The sequence below is a fragment of the Hyla sarda genome, chromosome 6, assembly GCF_029499605.1.
Source record: "Hyla sarda isolate aHylSar1 chromosome 6, aHylSar1.hap1, whole genome shotgun sequence".
NCBI lineage: Eukaryota > Metazoa > Chordata > Amphibia > Anura > Hylidae > Hyla > Hyla sarda.
In genome coordinates, this window is record NC_079194.1 from 50,068,592 (window position 1) to 50,089,829 (window position 21,238).

Below are 21,238 nucleotides of genomic sequence, written 5' to 3' on the forward strand. Positions count from 1 at the left end.
AATATTTTTTATATTATATATATATATATATATATATATATATATAAATATTATATAAATATTATATATAAATATTATATAAATATTATATATAAATATTATATAAATATTATATATAAATATAATATAAATATTATATATATATATATAAATATAATATAAATATTATATATATATATATATATAATATAAATATTATATATATATATATATATATATATAATATAAATATTATATATATATATATATATATATATAATATAAATATTATATATATATATATATATAATATAAATATTATATATATATATATATATATATATATATATATATATATATATATATAATATAAATATTATATATATATATATATAATATAAATATATATATATATATAATATAAATATTATATATATATATATATATATATACATACATACACACACACACCCATACACACACATATATACACGCATACACACATATTTATTAATTTTTTTCCCCCCCTCCTTTAATGGATCGAACTTTGGCCCAGACTTCCCAGATTGAGAGCAGACACTTTTTGTTGTTTTTTTCTTTTTTTTTATGGTGTTTTAAAGTTTCTCCTGAGACTGACAAAGCAGAACTGAAACCCTAAAAAGGTAGTTGTGTTATCTCCTATGTTCCGAGATATTTACTAAGGTATTTTCTACAGTTTTTGGTACAAAATGTTTCATAATGGCGCAACATTGCCGCATATTGTTTAAACTTTTTTCTTGACCATCTTTGGTGCATCTGTCACGTCATTAAAAGGTCTTAAACTGGTGACACAGTAGTAGGGGGTTAAAGAGGTACTCTAGTGGAAAAATTTCAAATCAACTGGGGCCAGAAAGTTACAGATTTGTAAATTACTTCTTTTTAAAAATCTTAATCCTTCCAGTACTTACCTGCTGAATGCTCCAGAGGAAGTTGAGTGGTTCTTTCCAGTCTGACCACAGTACTCTCTGCTGACACCTCTGTCTGTCAGGAACTGTCCAGAGTAGGAACAATTCCCCATAGCAAACCTCTCCTACTCTGGATAGTCCCTGATATGGACAGAGGTGGCAGCAGAGAGCACTGTGGTCAGACAGGAAAGATCTACACAACTTCCTCTGTAGTATACAGCAGCTGATAAGTAATGGAAGGATTACGATTTTTAAATAGAAATAATTTACAAATCGGTTTTACTTTCTGGCACAGATTGATAAAAAAAAACATGTTTTCCACCGAAGTACCCCTTTAGGACTCAGCCCATTTGGGCCTTAAGGCCTTAAGTTTTTGTTTTTCCTCCTCGCCTTAAAAAAAATCATAACTCTTTCATATTTTCATCCACAGACTAGTATGAGGGCTTGTTTTTTGCGCGACCAGTTGTCCGTTGTAATGCCATCACTCACTTTACCATAAAATATATGGCGCAACCAAAAAAATACTATTTGTGTGGGGAAATTAAAAAGAAAACCGCAATTTTGCCAATTTTGGAAGGTTTCGTTTTCACGCCGTACAATTTACGGTAAAAGTGACATGTGTTCTTTATTCTTTGGGTCAATACGATTAAAATGATACCATGATAACATACTTTGCGATTTTTTAAGCGCAACAGTAATAGAAAACTGTTTAACCAAATCAGTACGTTTAAAATCCCCCCTATTTTGAAAAAATTAAACTTTTTCATTTTTCCGTATAAGCGGCGGTATGAGGGCTCATTTTTTGCGCCGTGATCTGTACTTTTTATTGATACCACATTTGCTTATATAAAACTTAATACTTTTTTTATTAATTTTTTTTGGAATAAAATGTTATAAAAAAAAGCAGCTTTCTGACTTTTTTTATACGCTCACGCCGTTCACCGTACAGTATAATTAACATTTTATTTTAATAGTTGGGATATTTACACACGCGGTGATACCAAATATGTATATAATAATTTTTTTTATTTCCATAGGGAAAATGGGACAATTTACGTTTTTATTGGGGGAGAGGTGTTTTCAAACTTTTTTTTACATTTTTTAACTTTTATTTTTACACTTTAATAGTCCCCATAGAGGACTATTTATAGCAATCATTCGATTGCTAATACTGTTCAGTGCTATGCATAGGACATAGCACTGATCAGTATTATCGGTCATCTTCTGCTCTGGTCTGCGCAATCTCAGAGACCCGAGCAGAAGACCCGTGGAAGGCAGCGGAGGCAGGTGAGGGGACCTCCGTCTGACATGCTGGATGACTGGATCGCCGCGGCAGCGCTGAGGGTGATCCGATCATCCATTTTAATGTCCGCAATGCTGCAGATGCTATGATCTGTATTGATCACGGCATCTGAGGGATAATGGCGGACAACCGCGCGATCGCGGATGTCCGCCATTACGGGCGGGTCCCTGGCTGCTATCAGCTGCCGGGACCTGCTGTGCATGACGCGAACATTGCTCCGATGCTCGTGGTTATGCATAGGACGTAAATGTACGTGCTAATTACCAGCACACCAGTACGTACATTTAAGTCCTGCGTCGTTAAGGGGTTAACAACCACATGGAAGGCATACCATTGTTTGAGGATTTAGTTGCTTTATTCCAATAAAAAAATAAAAAAAATAAAAAGTTATTTTTACAGCGTCCACCAGTGTGGCCCCGGTCACAATGCGTGCAGTCACACTTGCTTCGCCTGGTGACTGACACACAGTGCTCATCTGCCCGCGTATACACTGTCAATTGTGGCAGAGGCGAGGTAAGCCTGACAGATTGGGGAATCATTCCTACACCTACATAGCCACTGACTGTGCATGCAGACGGGCCCTGGGCCATGCCTCTCTGACACTAGCAGATGCTGTTAACATTTTTTTTATTTTTTTTATTAAAATAATGAACCAAATGCAAAAACAGAAGTATGACTTATGTGGTTTTTAACCCATATTTCACTGTGTTTAACAGCTTTAGATAAAGTGACAGGTGTACTTTAAATTGGTCCATTTTCACATTAGTGCCGTAACTGGCACAAAGTGACTCACACTGGCACAAGTAGGCACACAGACACGTGAAAAACCAGTGAAATACACCAAGCTTAAAAGGCTACTCCGCGCCCTAGACATCCTTTGGGGATAGCCCCTATCCCCAAAGGATAGGGGATAAGATGTCTAATCGCGGGGGTCCGTTGCTGGGGACCCCCGCAATCTCGGCTGCGGCACCCCAGACATCCGGTACACAGAGCGAACTTCGCTTCGTGCTGGATGACTGGCGACGCCGGGTGGAGGCTTGTGGCGTCACAGTCCGCTCGTGACCTCATGGCCACGCCCCATCAATGCAAGTCTTTGGGAGGGGGCGTGATGGCAGTCACGCCCCCTCCCATAGACTTGCATTGAGGGGCGTGGCCGTAACATCACGAGTGGGACGTGACCTTGACAGGGTTCCCAGCAACGGGACCCCCTCAGACATCTTATCACCTAGCCTTTGGATAGAGGATAAGATGTCTTGGGGCAGAGAACCCCTTTAAATCTCAACATAAACATTCCCCCAGGTTTGACATTGATTTTAAGCTATATAATTATAATTTATTTTACTTGTTCATTGTATTTTTATATATCACTTTATGTGTAAGAGCTTTATTCTACTCACCATATAATTGCCGTAGGCGTGATCAAACATTTCCAGCACTTGTATCCTGTAAGGAAATAACAGATGTGACTATGGTTATCATCATACTATATATATATATATATATATATATATATATATATATATATATATATATATATATTAGTGCCCATTTAGGTTCACAGTGAGAAAGTTACTTGAATATCATCCATAGGAGACTCCTCTGCGATGGACGATTCATTGTGGATTCATATTCAACAAGAAGAACAGCGCAGCATGCAGCACTATTCTTCCCATCAAAATGACAAACAAGACAAGAAAACCCAATGGACCCAATTAGAAGTGGATCGGATGTGGTGGACGCTGCCGGTGTCCATTGTGGGAGGAGTCTAGTACAACGAAAATTCTGTTTTAATACTCTTATTATGTGAACACAGCCTTACAAGGGAAAACTGTATTTTCCTTTCTCCTTAGCTCGCTAATACTTCTAGGTTATTTTCTTTAACCCGTTAATGAAACAACAATTTTTTACGTTTTTTGCATTTTCCTTTTTGCCTTTTAAAATCATTACATAGTTACATAGTTAGTACGGTCGAAAAAAGACATATGTCCATCAAGTTCAACCAGGGAATTAAGGGGTAGGGGTGACATTTGGAACATTGGAACATTAACTGTTCCAATTTTTTTTTTATTTTTTTTTTTTTTATCATTGTTCCATCTATAGGGCTTTTAGTACCTACTGTACTTTGTAATGGCATCACCCATTTTACCACAAAATGTATGGTGAAGCCAAACAAAATTATTTGTGGGGCTAAATAAAAAAAATAAAAAAAGGCAAATTGCCAAAATTTAGGGGGTTGCATTTCTATGCAGTGCACTTTTTGGTAAAAAATAAAAAAAATTAAATTTACTTTATTCTGTAGGTCCATACGATTACAACGATACCCAATTTATATAGGTTTTGTTCTATTTTGCTAGTGAAAAAAAAAATATTACTTTGTAAGAAAATTGGTAGGCTTAAAATTGTCCTCTTCTGACCCCTATAACTTATTTTTCTGTATACGGGGATATATGTGGGGGGGGGGGGGGCTCATTTTTGTGCCGTGATCTGTGGTTTTTAACAGTACCATTTTTTCTTTTTAATGGGCTTTGTAATCATTTTTTATGAATTTTTTCTGCTATATGAAGTGACCAAAAATGCTTTTACTTAGCGACGCGATTCTAAAAATGTTTTTCGGGACATTGTACTGTACTTTATATTGGTAAATCTTTGTTGATTCATGCAGCATTTTTTGTGAAAAAACTCCAAAATATTGTGAAAAATGTAAACATTTCTGCCGTTTTTGTCATAATTTTTTATGGAATTCACTGTATGTTAAAAATCATGTTCTTTTTATTCTGTGGGTCAGTACAATTATGGCAACAATTTATATAGCTTTTTTATGTTCTTTTTCCCCTTTTCTCAACAAAATCCTTTTTTCCCCTTTTTTGTGTTGTCATGTTCTGACAGCCATAACTTTCATGGCATCTATGGGGTTAATACTAGAGATGAGCGAACTTACAGTAAATTCAATTCGTCACAAACTTCTCGGCTCGACAGTTGATGATTTATCCTGCATAAATTAGTTCAGCTTTCAGGTGCTCCCGTGGGCTGGAAAAGGTGGATACAGCCCACCAGAGCACCTGAAAGCTGAACTCATTTATGAAGGATAAGTCATCAACTGCCGAGCCGAGAAGTTTGTGACAAATCAAATTTACTGTAAGTTCGCTCATCTCTAGTTAACACTGCCGAGACCCGCGCAATCTCGTTACCGGCAGCTGTGGTGGGACCCCAGCTGTGATTGACATCGCGGAGAGCAGGAGATTGCTAGGACGTATGCATACGTTCAGTTGCGCTACCAAGCTAGAAACTGGGACATATGCATAAGTGCTGGGGCGGGAAGGGATTAAAGAGGTACTCTGATGGAAGACTTTTTATTTTTTTTTATTTTTAGGGTGCGTTCCCACAAGGCGTATACGCAGCGCAAAATTTATGGCAACAGCGGGAAATACGCTGTGTATTCCTTGCTCACTATACACACAGGACTTTCCGGCGGCAGCCCTATGTGTGTAGTGCGTTTTAGAGGCGGGGCCATGTGTCAGTGTGACTGTGACGCGCGGCTCCGCCTCCAAAACTCACTACACACATATGGCTGCTGCCGGAAAGCCCTGTGTGTATAATGAGCAAGGAATTTACTGCTGCTGCTGTAAATTTTGCGTAGCGTCAAATACGCCGTGTGGGAACGCACCCTTAATCAACTGGTGCCAGAAAGTTAAACAGATTTGTAAATTACTTCTATTTAAAAATCTTAATCCTTTCAGTACTTATCAGCTGCTGTATACTACAGAGGAAGTTTTTTTTTTTTTTTCCTCCCCCTTTCTGTCTGCCCACACTGCTCTCTGCTGACAACTCTGTCCATGTCAGGAACTGTCGAGAGCAGGAGAGGTTTGCTATGGGGATTTGCTCCTACTCTGGACAGTTCCTGACATGGACAGAGGTGTCAGCAGAGAACACTGTGGTCAGACAGAAATGAAATTCAAAAAGAAAAGAACTTCCTTTGTAGTATACAGCAGCTGATAAGTACTAGAAGGTTTAAGATTGTTAAATAGAAGTAATTTACAAATCTGTTTAATATTTTGCCACCAGTTGATTTAAAAAAAAATTAAAATAATTAAAAGTTTTCTCATTTATTACTTTAAAAAAAAATCCTGGACTGATTAAAAAAATTAAAATCCTGGACTGTTGGTGTTCCTTGAGGACTGGGTTGGGAAACACTACATAGACATGTGAAGAGTTTTGACGAGTCTCTAGGACACACACACTTTACTTTAAAGAGGTACTCCGGTGAAAACCTTTTTTCTTTTAAATCAACTGGTGGCAGAAAGTTAAACATATTTGTAAATTACTTCTATTAAAAAATCTTAATCCTTCCAGTACTTATTAGCTGCTAAATGCTACAGAGGAAATTCCTTTCTTTTTGGAACCCTGATGACATCACAAGCACAGTGCTCTCTGCTGACATCTCTGTCCATTTTAGCAACCATGCATAGCAGATGTATGCTAAGGGCAGTATGGTGGCTCAGTGGTTAGCACTGCTGCCTGGCAGTGCTGGGGACTTGGGTTCAAATCCCACTAAGGACAACAATAAATAAAGCATTATTATTATAATAACGTCAGCAGAGAGAACTGTGCTTGTGATGTCATCAGAGAGCATTCCAAAAAGAAAAGAATTTCCTCTGTAGTATTCAGCAGCTAATAAGTACAGGAAGGATTACGATTTTTTAATAGAAGTAATTTACAAATATGTTTAATTTTCTGCCACCAGTTGATATAAAAGAAAAAGTTTTCACCGGAGTACCCCTTTAAATACATTAACACAAACAGGAAAAAATAAGCTTTTTTTTTTTTTTTTTTGCATATTTCTAGCGAGCAGCCAGCGATATCAGTATATTCAGTGCACGGCTGTGACCATTGCATGGTATTCCTACGAATAATACCAGTGCCACGGTGACCCATGAATTATAGATACTGAAAAGGTATAAACACACGGGTCAGAGACACTGGAGAGACTGATACAATCAGGTGCTTAGTGCTAAGAGAGGGTCATGGCCGCCGTAGTCTGGTCTATGAGTCCGAGGTAACAGACTGCGCTGCCTTCTGTATGATGCTGGTTGTATCTGTTACTCTTTAACCCCTTAAGGACCGGAGGTTTTTCCGTTTTTTGCATTTTCGTTTTTTGCTCCTTGCCTTTAAAAAATCATAACTCTTTCAAATTTACACCTAAAAATCCATATGATGGCTTATTTTTTGCGCCACCAATTCTACTTTGTAATGACGTCAGTCATTTTGCCCAAAAATCTATGGTGAAGCGGGAAAAAAAAATCATTGTGCGACAAAATTGAAAAAAAAACGCTGTTTTGTAACTTTTGGGGGCTTCCGTTTCTACGTAGTACATTTTTCGGTAAAAATGACACCTGATATGTATTCTGTAGGTCCATACGATTAAAATGATACCCTACTTATATAGGTTTGATTTTGTCGGGCTTCTGGAAAAAATCATAACTACATGCAGGAAAATTAATATGTTTAAAATTGTCATCTTCTGACCCCTATAACTTTTTTATTTTTCCGTGTATGGGGCGGTATGAGGGCTCATTTTTTGCGCCGTGATCTGAAGTTTTTAATGGTACCATTTTTGCATTGATAGGACTTATTGATCGTCATTTTTAAATGATATAAAAAGTGACCAAAAATGCACTATTTTGGACTTTGGAATTTTTTTGCGCGCACGCCATTGACCGAGCGGTTTAATTAATGATATATTTTTATAATTCGGACATTTCCGCACGCGGTGATACCACATATGTTTATTTTTATTTTTATTTACACTGTGTTTTTTTTTTTATTGAAAAAGGGGGGTGATTCAAACTTTTAATAGGGGAGGAGTTAAATGATCTTTATTCACTTTTTTTTTCACTTTTTTTTTGCAGTGTTATAGGTCCCATAGGGACCTATAACACTGCACACACTGATCATTGTTATCCCATAGGGACCTATAACACTGCACACACTGATCTTCTATGTTGATCACTGGTTTCTCATAAGAAACCAGTGATCAACGATTCTGCCGGATGACTGCTCATGCCTGGATCTCAGGCACTGAGCAGTCATTCGGCGATCGGACAGCGAGGAGGCAGGTAGGGGCCCTCCCGCTGTCCTGTCAGCTGTTCGGGATGCCGCGATTAGCCGCGGCTATCCCGAACAGCCCGACTGAGCTAGCCGGGAACTTTCACTTTTAGCCGTGCGGCTCAGCTTTGAGCGCGCGGCTAAAGGGTTAATAGCGCGCGGCGCCGCGATCGGCGCTGCGCGCTATTAGAGGCGGGTCCCGGCTTCACTATGACGCCGGGCCCGCCATGATATGACGCGGGGTTACTGTGTAACCCTGCGTTATATCAGAAGAGCAGGACCAAGGACGTACCGGTACGTCCTTGGTCCTTAAGGGGTTAAAGGGGTACTCTCGTGGAAAAATTTTTTTTTTTTTTTTTAAATCAACTGGTGCCAGAAAGTTAAATAGATTTGTAAATTACTTCTATTAAAAAATCTTAATCCTTCCAATACATTTTAGGGGCTCTATACTACAGAGGAAATTCTTTTCTTTTTGGATTTCTCTGATCTCACGACCACAGCGCTCTCTGCTGTCCATAGCAGCATATGTTTGCTATGGGGATTTTCTCCTGCCCTGGACAGTTCCAAAAATGGACAGCAGAGGTCAGCAGAGAGCACTGTGGTCGTGACATCAGAGAAATCCAAAAAGAAAAGCATTTCCTCTGTAGTATATAGCCTCTAATAAGTACTGGAAGGATTAAGATTTTTTTTAATAGAAGTGATTTACAAATCTGTTTAACTTTCTGGCACCAGTTGATTTAAAAAAGAAAAAAAAAAAAAAAAGTTTTCCATGGGAGTACGCCTTTAAATGGGCACGGTCATTAAACTTTATTTATTTATTTTTTAATACGATACAGCAGGTAAAATAAGAATTGTCATTTACTTCCTGTAAAATAAAATAAAAAAAATGTCTTTAGGTTACTTTCCTGGCCTTATAAATCTGGCCACTAGAGGTCTCCCTTCTGGTCCAGACTGCATTCAGTCTTCTCAAAAGCACAGACTTTGGTCTCCTGCTGGACTGGCAGGAGACTAAACTCAGAAAGTGCGGTCTGGCCACAGGCAGTGAATAGCACTCGCTCTTTGCCTGTGTATGAAACTTTGAGAGCCATTGTTATTCACTGCCTATGGCCAGACCGCACTTTCTGAGTTTAGTCTCCTGCCAGTTCAACAGGAGACCAAAGTCAGTACTTTTGAGATGACGGAATGCAGTCTGGACCAGAAAGGAGACCTCTAGTGGCCAGATTTATAAGGCCATGAAAGGGACATAAAAATATTTATTAATTTTACAGGGAGTAAAGTACAAATCTTATTTTACCTGCTGTATCATATGCAAAAAAAAAAAATGATTTTAATGACTGTGCCCATTTTAATGGACCATGGAGCACTGGACCTCATCTGTCCAGTGGTTGTATTGAATCCCGTTGGGATTTTGCTATAAGAATCCACATTACACGCACATTTTTGCTTCCGGTAAGGGTCAGTTCACACTTTTTTTGTTTTGTTTCTACGCTACAGCAGATTTTGCTGCCCACTGACTTCAATCTGCTGCGGCAAATCTGCAGCAAAAATAAGGCCGTGTAAACTGACCCTAAACGTGGGTTTCACACTTGCGATATTGTAACTGCTATAACAGTGGTATAACTAAGTATATTATTTTTTGTTGTTTAGAGCAGACACCTCAGGCATCTTTATAGATTTTTTTTTTTTTCGCCGTATAAGATGCACTTTTTCTTCCCCAAAACTGGGGGGGGGGGGGGGGGGGGAGTTGGTGCGTCTTATACGGCAAATTCACATTAAAACCTGTCCTATCGGGTCGGTCCCTGCGGCCATCAACGGCCGGGACCCGCGGCTAATACAGGAGATAACCGATCGCGGTGATGCCCTGTATTAACCCTTCAGACGCGGCGATCAAAGCTGACCGCCGCGTCTGGTGCGAAAGTGACACTAACCCAGCTGCTCAGTCGGGCTGTTCGGGACCGCCGAGGTGAAATTGCGGCGTCCCGAACTGCTTACAGGACACCGGGAGGGACCATACCTGCCTCCTCGGTGTCTGCTCCGTGCCGGGATCCCCTGCATGGCCAGCATTCTCCTTCGTTGTCATCACGTTGTCGCGCACGCCGTCCCGTCATCCAATAGGAGCGGTGTGCGTAGCGATGTGATGGCGGCGACGGAGAGCGAGGATACCTGGCAACAGCGATGGAGGGCGACATCCAGGGCAGCGGTGACGGGTCCGGAGTGGCGGGGACACGTGAGTATTACCTCCTATACCAGTGGTCTTCAACCTGCAGACCTCCAGATGTTGCAAAACTACAACTCCTGGCATGCCCGGACAGCCAACGGCTGTCCAGGCATGCTGGGAGTTGTAGTTTTGCAACATCTGGCGGTCCGCAGGTTGAAGGTTCAGAATCTTTTTTTTCTAGATTTTCACCCTGCGTCTTATATGCCGGAGCATCTTATATGACGAAAAATACGGTAATTTGAATAGGGATTTATAGAAACAAATCTGCCAAATGTGAACTTTACAAACACTGTGTATTGGATTGTTAATAGCGTTGAGCAGTCTTCAGCAGTATAAGGTGGTATTCACTTAGATACTATATGACACTGCTACTCTCAGTGCACAGTATATTAGTTTACACAGAGGGGCTGTGAAGCCCTGCATAGCACTCACTCTATGGAATCATGACTTGGCCGAGAAGTGTCATTATTATTTGGACACTACCTATTAGAGCCCTGCGCCGGACTGTTTTTTTCAATCACGCTCCCGATGATTTTTGACCAATCCCGCTCGCTCCCGCAGGGTGTTTTCTCCACTCCCGCCCGCTACCCACAACATTTGTGTCCAATCCCGCTAAAATGTTAGTCCTATCCCTCCCGCTCACATAGGAATGTACAGACACTAGGGTGCAATGCTCTGCACATACTCCCTATGTATAGCAGTGTGTGTACATTACTATACAGGTGGGGGTATGTGCAGAGTATTGCCCCCTAGTCTGTAGTACAATGCTCTGCACATACCCCCACCTGTATAGGAATGCACACACACTGCTATAAACCTGGGGGGGGGTCTGTGCAGACTGCAGAGCATTGCACCCTAGGGTCTGTAGAAGACATTACTGCTCTGCAGTCTGCACATATCCCCCCAATGTGTATAGCAGTTGCACTAGTGCAGAGTCCTGCTATACACATGGGGGTATGTGCAGAGCATTGCACCCCAGTGTAGAAGACACTGCGAATAGCAGGGCAGAAAGAGGCCCTGGCTGGGAGGATCACCGGCAGATGCAGTCAGTGCACTTACATATCCCACCGGGGCCACAGCCCAGCGCACTGTGTGTGGATTGTGAGTAAGTAACATTGGTGGCAGAGTGTGTGCAGTCATACAAGCCGGCTCTGACCGACCGGGGGAGGAGACAGGACTGGGAGGAGCAGCAACCCCGGTCACTGAGTCGGACTTATCATATTGAGGCTGCCACAGCAGCTCCTGACCTCCTGCACGTTTTGGGTTGGGTCCCACGGGATCCCGATGCCGACCTCTACTAAGTAGCACTTATGGTCACTTGTACACTATATGGATATGTTCACACCGAGGAATTGAGGAGGAATCATTACGGTCAGGAAATTCAATAACTCTGCCGTCTTCTGCTTGACGTGGAAGTGTTGCGGAATTTGAAGAAGAATTTGATGTGGAATATTACACAGAATTTGAAGAGGAAATCTTGAGCAGGATCAGTTCTACAACCACCAATGGGCTGCCTCTCAATTCTCCTTAAATTTTTTTTTACTTTAATGGGCTTTTACGGGTGGATTCCACCAGAAGAACGGATGTTTATTAATCTGGCGGAATACGATTCCACTTCAGTTTCGCCCGAGGAAATTCCTCTGAGAAGCAGAAAGACAATTAAAGTCAATGGAACGTTTCTTCAAGTTGGGATTAGAGCGGAATACTGGTGCGGAATCAGTGCCTCAATGTGAACATACCCTATAACAGTAAATTTTAGGCTGCATTGACACCATGTTTGGGGCATACAGCAGCCCGGATCCAGAAAGTTAAACAGATTTGTAAAATGACTTCTATTTAAAAATCCGTCCAGTACTTATCAGCTGCTGTATGCTCCACAGAAAGTACTATTCTTTTTTTTCTTTTCTGTCTGACCACAGTGCTCTCTGCTGACACCTCTGTCAATGTCAGGAACTGTCCAGAGCAAGAGGCGGTTTTAGAAATTTCCCTGCTGAATCCGGCTGCTGTTTGCCCCAAACATGGTTGAATGCCGCCTAATGTAGGTAAAACAAAGTACCGCACAGCAAGACCCCTGTGCCCGACAGAAAAGGAGCTGCCTGCTGCCATCTACAATACATTTTGGAACCGTTCCCTATATTATGAAGTTACAATTCCTAGGAAAATTGCAGAACAGTTACAACATGGGAGGACGGAGGACCTTAGACTGTAGGGGCCGGGAGGATTTCTGTAGAAATTACAACTTTTATAAGAAAAGGAAAAAAGAAAAGCAAAAAGGTCCCAACAGCGAACTACTTGGTGCAGTGACTACCGGGCTCCTGGGATTCATCCGACAGCTGACGGACAGAGCGGGGGGATTACTCATGTTCCTGTCATTGTAGAATAGAAATCTGCTTGTATAGGAATTTACACAGCGATCGCTGCCATCTCAAGAAGTGCTTACTCGACTAAATAGCCTTAAAGGGGTACTCCAGCCTTTATTCACAGCATAAGGGTTAAAGTTTCCCGTGGAAAACTTTTTATTTTATTTTTATTTTTTTTTAAATCAACTGGTGGCAGAAAGTTAAACAGATTTGTAAATCACTTCTATTAAAAAATCTTAATCCTTCCAGTACTTTTTAGGGGCTGTATACTAAAGAGAAATCCAAAAAGAAATGCATTTCCTCTGATGTCCTGACCACAGTGCTCTCTGCTGACCTCTGCTGTCCATTTTAGGAACTGTCCAGAGAAGAAGAAAATCCACATAGCAAACATATGCTGCTCTGGACAGTTCCTAAAATGGACAGTAGAGGTCAGCAGAGAGCACCGGATTAAGATTTTTTTTTCTAGAAGTAATTTACAAACCTGTTTAACTTTCTGGCACCAGTTTAAAAATAAATAAATAAATAAATAAAAAGTTTTCCACCGGAGTACCCCTTTAAAAAAAAGAAGTTAAACAGCAAGGATCTAGAGTACATTAAAAAAAAAAAGTAACTTTCAACAGAAATTTTTTTTTGACATGTCAAAATTTTTTTTTATTTTTTATTTTTTTATCAGTCAGGGTCTGAGTGTTCAGACCCCACACGATCGCAATAATGAGTGTGGACACTCAGAACCAGACAGATAAAAACTTTTGATACATCTGACATATCAAAAGATTTTTTATTTATTTTTTTTTATACAGGAAAAGTACAATTTAAAGATTTTTTTCTCATGTCATTTTTAAAGGGAAAATACTCCTTAGGGTCTATTCACATGCACGGAATCCTGCACATATTTGAAGCTACAGATTTAAAGGGGTACTCCGGTGGAAAACGTCCTTTTATTTTTTTTAAATGAACTGGTGCCAGAAAGTTAAACAGATTTGTAAATTACTTCTATTACAAAATCGTTACCCTTCCAGTACTTTTTATCAGCTGTATGGTACAGAGGAAATTATTTTCTTTTTTAATTTCTTTTTTGTCTTGTCCACAGGGCTCTCTGCTGACACCTCTGTTCGTATCAGGAACTGTCCAGAGCAGCATAGGTTTGCAATGGGGATTTTCTCCTGCTCTGGACAGTTCCTGACACGGACAGAGGTGTCAGCAGAGAGCACTGTGGACAAGACAAAAAAGAAATTCAAAAAGAAAATAATTTCCTCTGTATTATACAGCTGCTAAAAGGGACTGGAATGGTAAAGATTTTGTAATAGAAGTAATTTACTAATCTGTTTAACTTTCTGGCACCAGTTAATTAAAAAAAAAAATGTTTTCCACCGGAGCACCCCTTTAACTGTGTTCAATTACCGTATTTTTCGCCCTATAGGATGCACCGGCGTATAAGACGCACCCAATTTTTAGGTGCAAAATCTAAAAAAATAAAGATTTTGAACCCAATAGTGGTCTTCAACCTGCGGACATCCAGATGTTGCAAAACTACAACTCCCAGCATGCCCGGACAGCCGTTGCCGTGTCCCCGTCGCTCTGGAACGTCTCTGCTGCCGGCCGGGTATCCGCGCTCTCCGTCGCCGCCATCACGTCGTTACGCACGCCGACGCACGTACGCGACGACGTGATGACCAGGAAGGAGAGCGCCGGCCATACAGGGGATCCCTGAACGGAGAAGACACCGAGGAGGCAGGTAAGGTCCCCCCCGGTGTCCTGTAAGCACTAACCCGGCTATTCAGTCGGGCTGTTCGGGACCGCCACGGTGAAATCGCGGCGGTCCCGAACAGCCCGACTGAACAGCCGGGTTAGTGTCACTTTCCCTTCAGATGCGGCGGTCAGCTTTGATCGTCACGTCTGAAGGGTTAATACAGGGCATCACCACGATCGGTGATGTCCTGTATTAGCCGCGGGTCCCGGCCGTTGATGGCCGCAGGGACCGCCGCGATAGGGGTGTATTCGCCATATAAGAGGCACCGAATTTTTCTTATACAGCGAAAAATACGGTAATTTACATTGAAATCTGCAGCATCAAATAAGCACAGGATGTGGATGTGTAAATACACCCTTAAGGGGGTGCTCTAGGGAAGAAGCCACTAACAGACTGCCTCAATGACTGCAATAAAGGGGTACTCCAATGGAAAACTATATATCTCAACTGGTGCCAGAAAGTTATACAGATTTGTAAATCACTTCTATTAAAAAATCTTAATCCTTCCAGTACTCATCAGGTGCTGTATGCTTTATAGGAAGTTTTCTTTCTTTGTTTTTGAATTTCTGTCAGGAACTGTCCTGAGCAGAAGCAAATCCCTATAGCAAACCTCTCCTGCTCTGTACAGTTCCTGATACAGACAGAGGTGTCAGCAGAGAGCACTGTGGTCAGACAGAAAGGAAGATCAAAAAGATATGAATTTCCTCTGGAGCATACAGCAGCTGATAAGTACTAAAAGGATTACATTTTTTTTAAATAGAAGTAATTTACAAATCTGTTAAACTTTCTGGTGACATTTGATTTATAAAAAAAAATAAAAATAAAAATTCCCCTGGAGTACCCCCTTAAAAGGAACGTCAGGTACCCTTTATTTAGAATGACACATCAAAAGTTTTGATCGATTGGGGTCTTGGTGACAAGACACCCACCGACCAGGAGAGCGAGATGGGAGAAGCGCATTGTTATGCACTTTATTCCCTGGCTCCAAGTGATCAGTACAAACCAGGGAGTAAAGAGCAAGTATGTACTTCTCCCCGCCTGATCTCCTGATCGGTGGGGGGGGGGGGGGTCGCAGCACTGAGACCCTGACCAATCTAAACTTTTTTTTTTTTTTTAAATATAAGACAGGCACACTTTTAAGGTGGCGTCATGTCTGACAAACAGAGGGCACATTCCAATGATGGAAGGACTTCAAACATAACTATACACATAACAAAGTTAGCAGAAGAATATTGTCGACATCAACCATCTAAGGCAGTGATTCCCCAACCAGGGTGCCTCCAGCTGTTGCAAAACTACAACGCCCAGCATGCACGGACAGCCGAAGGCTGTCCGGGCATGCTGGGAGTTGTAGTTTCGCAACAGCTGGAGGCACACTGGTTGGGTAAAAATCGTGAGTCTATAGAGTATGTGGCCTCCTGACATCTGCCATTGAGGAAGAGAAGAGTCGGGCACGTCGGAGCCTGACTAGTCACGTTGGAGCCTGACTAGTCACGTTGGAGCCTGACTAGTCACGTTGGAGCCTGACTAGTCACCCGCTGACACAGCAGCAGTGATAGCAAAACATTGGGGAAGATGCTGAATGTATATTAGTAATTGTAATGAAATCCAATGTATTTGAACCCTTTACATCTAGCCGGACTATTGCTTTAGTGCCTGATTGTTGTGATGTCAGTGCACGAGACCTACTAATAATTCCATATCCTAAAAGGGGTTACTTTCCAGACCACGTGCCGACCAGCCACTAATCTCCCGCAATAACCCCCCCCCCCCCCCCAATTCCACCTTTCAAAGAGGCACTAACCCCCTCCCTAACAGCCTTTCAAAGAGGCCATAACCCCCAATGCACCTTCCAAAGAGGCAGAAACCCCTGATCCACCTTATACAGAGGTACTAACACCTAATCCGCCTACCAAAGAGGCACTAACCCTGTGATCAACCTTCCAAAGTGACACCTACCCACCTTTCAAGTGAGAACTAACCCCTGATTCAGATTAATCTTCCAAAAGGGCACTAACCCCAGATCCACCTTCCCAAGGGGCACTAACACCACAATCCACCTTCCCAAGGGGCACTAACACCACAATCCACCTTCCCAAGGGGCACTAACACCACAATCCACCTTCCCAAGGGGCACTAACACCACAATCTACCTTCTACAGTGGCACTAAACAACATCCCCCCAATTTGCCTTCCAAAGAGGCACTTAACCCTTTATCTGCCTTCTAAAGAGTTAGTAACCCCCGGATACATATTTCAGAGAGGCAGTAACACCAGATCCATCTGCCGGTGCTGCAGACGAGCCACATCCAGTCCTGTCAGACATTATAAATAGAGTGAGGCCCCAATAATCACCACCAAAGGGATGAAACTGTGGATAATCCCTTGAGTCCTCCAACTGTGTATCCTGCAACCCCTCCCCCTTATAACCTGTACCCCCCTCATAGCCTGTACCCCCCTTTATAGACTACAACCCCCTCATAGCCTGTACCCCCCTTTATAGACTACAACCCCCTCATAGCCTGTACCCCCCTTTATAGACTACAACCCCCTCATAGCCTGTACCCCCCTTTATAGACTACAACCCCCTCATAGCCTGTACCCCCCTTTATAGACTACAACCCCCTCATAGCCTGTACCCCTTTATAGACTACAACCCCCTCATAGCCTGTACCCCCCTTTATAGACTACCCCCCCTCTCATAGCCTGTACCCCCCTTTATAGACTACCCCCCCTCTCATAGCCTGTACCCCCCCATAGCCTGTACCCCCCCCCCTTTATAGACTACCCCCCTCATAGCCCGTACCCCTTTATAGACTACCCCCCTCATAGCCTGTACCCCTTTATAGACTACCCCCTCTCATAGCCTGTACCCCCCCCCCTTTATAGACTACCCCCCTCTTATAACCTACACCCCCTCTTATGGCCTGTCCCCCTTTATAGACTACAACCCCCTCATAGCCTGTACCCCCCTTTATAGACTACAACCCCCTCATAGCCTGTACCCCCCTTTATAGACTACAACCCCCTCATAGCCTGTACCCCCCTTTATAGACTACAACCCCCTCATAGCCTGTACCCCTTTATAGACTACAACCCCCTCATAGCCTGTACCCCCCTTTATAGACTACCCCCCCTCTCATAGCCTGTACCCCCCTTTATAGACTACCCCCCCTCTCATAGCCTGTACCCCCCCATAGCCTGTACCCCCCCCCTTTATAGACTACCCCCCTCATAGCCCGTACCCCTTTATAGACTACCCCCCTCATAGCCTGTACCCCTTTATAGACTACCCCCTCTCATAGCCTGTACCCCCCCCCCTTTATAGACTACCCCCCTCTTATAACCTACACCCCCTCTTATGGCCTGTCCCCCTTTATAGACTACCCCCCTCTTATAACCTACACCCCCCTTATAGCCTGTACCCCCTTTTATAAACAACCCCCCTTATAGCTGTATAGAGGGGCCGGGGTCTCACCTGAGCTGCGCCTTCTCCTCTTTGCTCATGACTCCCTGTGTGGCCCCCACTAAGGCTTGGAGCAGCAGGTAGACGAGCAGCTGTCTCCTCATCCCCCCCAGGAGCCGGGGCTTCCCTGGCGAACTGTCCATAGCGGAGTACCGGGGTGCGGGGAGGCTTCCGAGGACGCTAGTCCCGTTGTACACACATCCTGTCCCGGGGAGAACGTCGCTGGCTGCGCGGCCTGTCAGTGTCGGGGCCGCCGGGGATCTGCAGTCCCCCAGGTGTCACAGCTGCTGCCTGCTTCCGGCTTCCAGCGACTCGCATGACGCGCTGGCACGGAGCGCCTCCTGACCAATCAGCATGGCCGACAGGAGGGGACGTCACGTACGTGACGTGGAGCCGGAGATCCGGGGGGCGGGGCCAGCGGGCGGATCTGGTATCGCAGAGTGAGATGTGTTGATGACAAGGTGGCTGGTGACGTCATCTTCCTGCTCAGCGCGGCCTTAGAGGGGAAGTCCAGTTTGATCCTTTAAGGACACAGACAATTTTTATATTTGTGGTCTCGTTTTTTTTTTTTTTTTCCCGACTCATAACTTTAACCCCTTAAGGACTCAGCCCATTTTGGCCTTAAGGACTCAGACAATTAAATTTTTACGTTTTTGTTTTTTCCTCCTCGCCTTCTAAAAATCATAACTCTTTTATATTTTCATCCACAGACTAGTATGAGGGCTTGTTTTTTGCGCGACCAGTTGTCCGTTGTAATGACATAACTCATTATATCATAAAATGTATGGCGTAACCAAAAAACACTATTTTTATGGGGAAATTAAAAAGAAAAACGTAATTTTGCTAATTTTGGAAGGTTTCGTTTTCACGCCATACAATTTACGGTAAGAATGACGTGTGTTCTTTATTCTGAGGGTCAATACGATTAAAATGATACCCATTATTATATACTTTTATATTATTGTTGTGCTTAAAAAAAATCACAAACTTTTTAACCAAATTAGTACGTTTATAATCCCTTTATTTTGATGACCTATAACTTTTTCATTTTTCAGTATAAGAGGCGGTATGAGGGCTCATTTTTTGCGCCATGATTTGTACTTTTTTTTTATACCACATTTGCATATTAAAAACTTTTAATACATTTTTTATAATTTTTTTTAAATAAAATGTATTAAAAAAGTAGCAAATTTGGCCTTTTTTTTTTTTTTTTTTTTTACGTTCACACCGTTCACCGTACGGGATCATTAACATTTTATTTTAATAGTTCGGACATTTACGCACGCGGCGATACCAAATATGTCTATTAAATTAATTTTTTACGCTTTTTGGGGTAAAATAAGGAAAAACGGACGTTTTACTTTTTGATTGATTTTACATTTTTTAAAAAAAAATTTCACTTGAATAGTCCTCATAGGGGACTATTGATAGCAATGTCATGATTGCTAATACTGATCTGTTCTATGTATAGGACATAGAACAGATCAGTGTTATCGGTCATCTTCTGCTCTGGTCTGTTCGATCTCAGACCAGAGCAGAAGACGCCGGGAGCCGGACAGAGGCAGGGGAGGGGACCTTCTTGCGGTGTTCTGAATGATCGGATCCCCGCTGCAGCGCTGCGGGCGATCAGATCATTCATTGAAATCGCATACTGCCGCAGATGCCGGGATCTGTATTGATCCCGGCATCTGAGGGGTTAATGGCGGACGCCCGCGAGATTGCTAGCGTTGGCCATTGCCGGCGGGTCCCTGGCTGCGATCAGCAGCCGGGATCAGCCGCGCATGACACGGGCATCGCTCCTATGCCCGCGGTTATGTACAGGACGTAAATGTACGTCCTGGTGCGTTAAGTACCACCGCACCATGACGTACATTTACGTCCTGCGTCCTTAAGGGGTTCATAACCTTTATTATGGAGCTGTATGAGGGCTCAATTTTTTATTGCGTAATTTGCCATTGTTATGTAAACAGAGAAGCTTATGAGACTATGTAGTTTGCGTAACTCCTATTAAAGTCAATTGGAGTTATGCAAATTGCGTATCTTCCCGCTTTTCCTGCTTTCGGCTTTAGTGGAGGTGTTTGAAAAAAAAAGCCAATTGACAAGTTGGGACAACCCCTTTAAGTCCATATTAGGACATCATCAGGCGTCAGACAAACCTCAGCCAAACCTCGCTCAGCCCTCAGCCAAACCTCCGTCATGCCTCAGACGTCAGCCAGACAGCCGCTAAAGTTTTCCAGCCTCCCTATGCTAACTGCATAGCGGAGGAAAGCAGAGCATGCGCTCTGAGCAGTACTGACAACTGCGCATGTGCAGGACTAAGCTGCTAATGCTGCCTACTTTAGCCCTACGCTGCCAGCCCTACGCTGCTGCATATGCGCTCTCAGTTTTCTACGAATGGAGGAGAACTTTACATCAACGGCTGATGTCTGAGGCATGACGGAGGTTTGGCTGAGGGAGATTTGTCTGAGGTGTGACAGAGGTTTGTCTGAGGTGTGACAGGTTTGTCTGAGGGAGGTTTGTCTGAGGTGTGACAGAGGTTTGTCTGAGGGAGGTTTGTCTGAGGAAGGTTTGTCTGAGGTGTGACAGAGGTTTGTCTGAGGGAGGTTTGTCTGAGGTCTGACGGAGGTTTGTCTGAGAGCTGAGGGAGGTTTGGCTGAGAGCTGAGGGAGGTTTGTCTGAGGTGTGACGGAGGTTTGGCTGAGACCTGAGGGAGGTTTGTCTGAGGTGTGATGATGCTGATGATGTCCTAATATGGACAAAGTACATAGGGGACTTTTATAGGCAATCATTGGATTGCTTATATTGATCTATTGCATAGCTTGTACAGTAAAATCGGTGCTCAGCTATAACAGTCTGTGGTACATTGGACCCCTGGGAAAATGCTGTTGGTGGTCCCAAGAGCAACCGGGACTCACATGCACTTTTATTTTCCTTCTTTAGATGCCTTGATTCATCATGGTATCTAAAGTGTTAATTGTGGACTTTAGTGAGATCAATGATGTCCACCATTAGTGGTGAGTTCCGGGTGCTGATAGCAGCCATCACTCACTGTCTATGACAGTGGTTTCCAAACAGTGTGTTTTCAGCTGTTTCTAAACTACAACTCCCAGAATGTC

General features: G+C 42.6%; 1 protein-coding gene across 1 annotated transcript in view; it reads right to left on the bottom strand.

The window, feature by feature from the left end:
- Positions 1 to 18,456, bottom strand: part of EDEM3 (ER degradation enhancing alpha-mannosidase like protein 3) — an 89,058-nt gene extending 70,602 nt beyond the window's left edge. Inside the window, 2 exon segments of the mRNA XM_056523658.1 lie at positions 3,624 to 3,669; positions 18,135 to 18,456. Coding sequence (XP_056379633.1) covers positions 3,624 to 3,669; positions 18,135 to 18,265 — 177 coding nt within the window. The 5' untranslated portion in view covers positions 18,266 to 18,456.
- Positions 18,457 to 21,238: the final 2,782 nt, after the last annotated feature.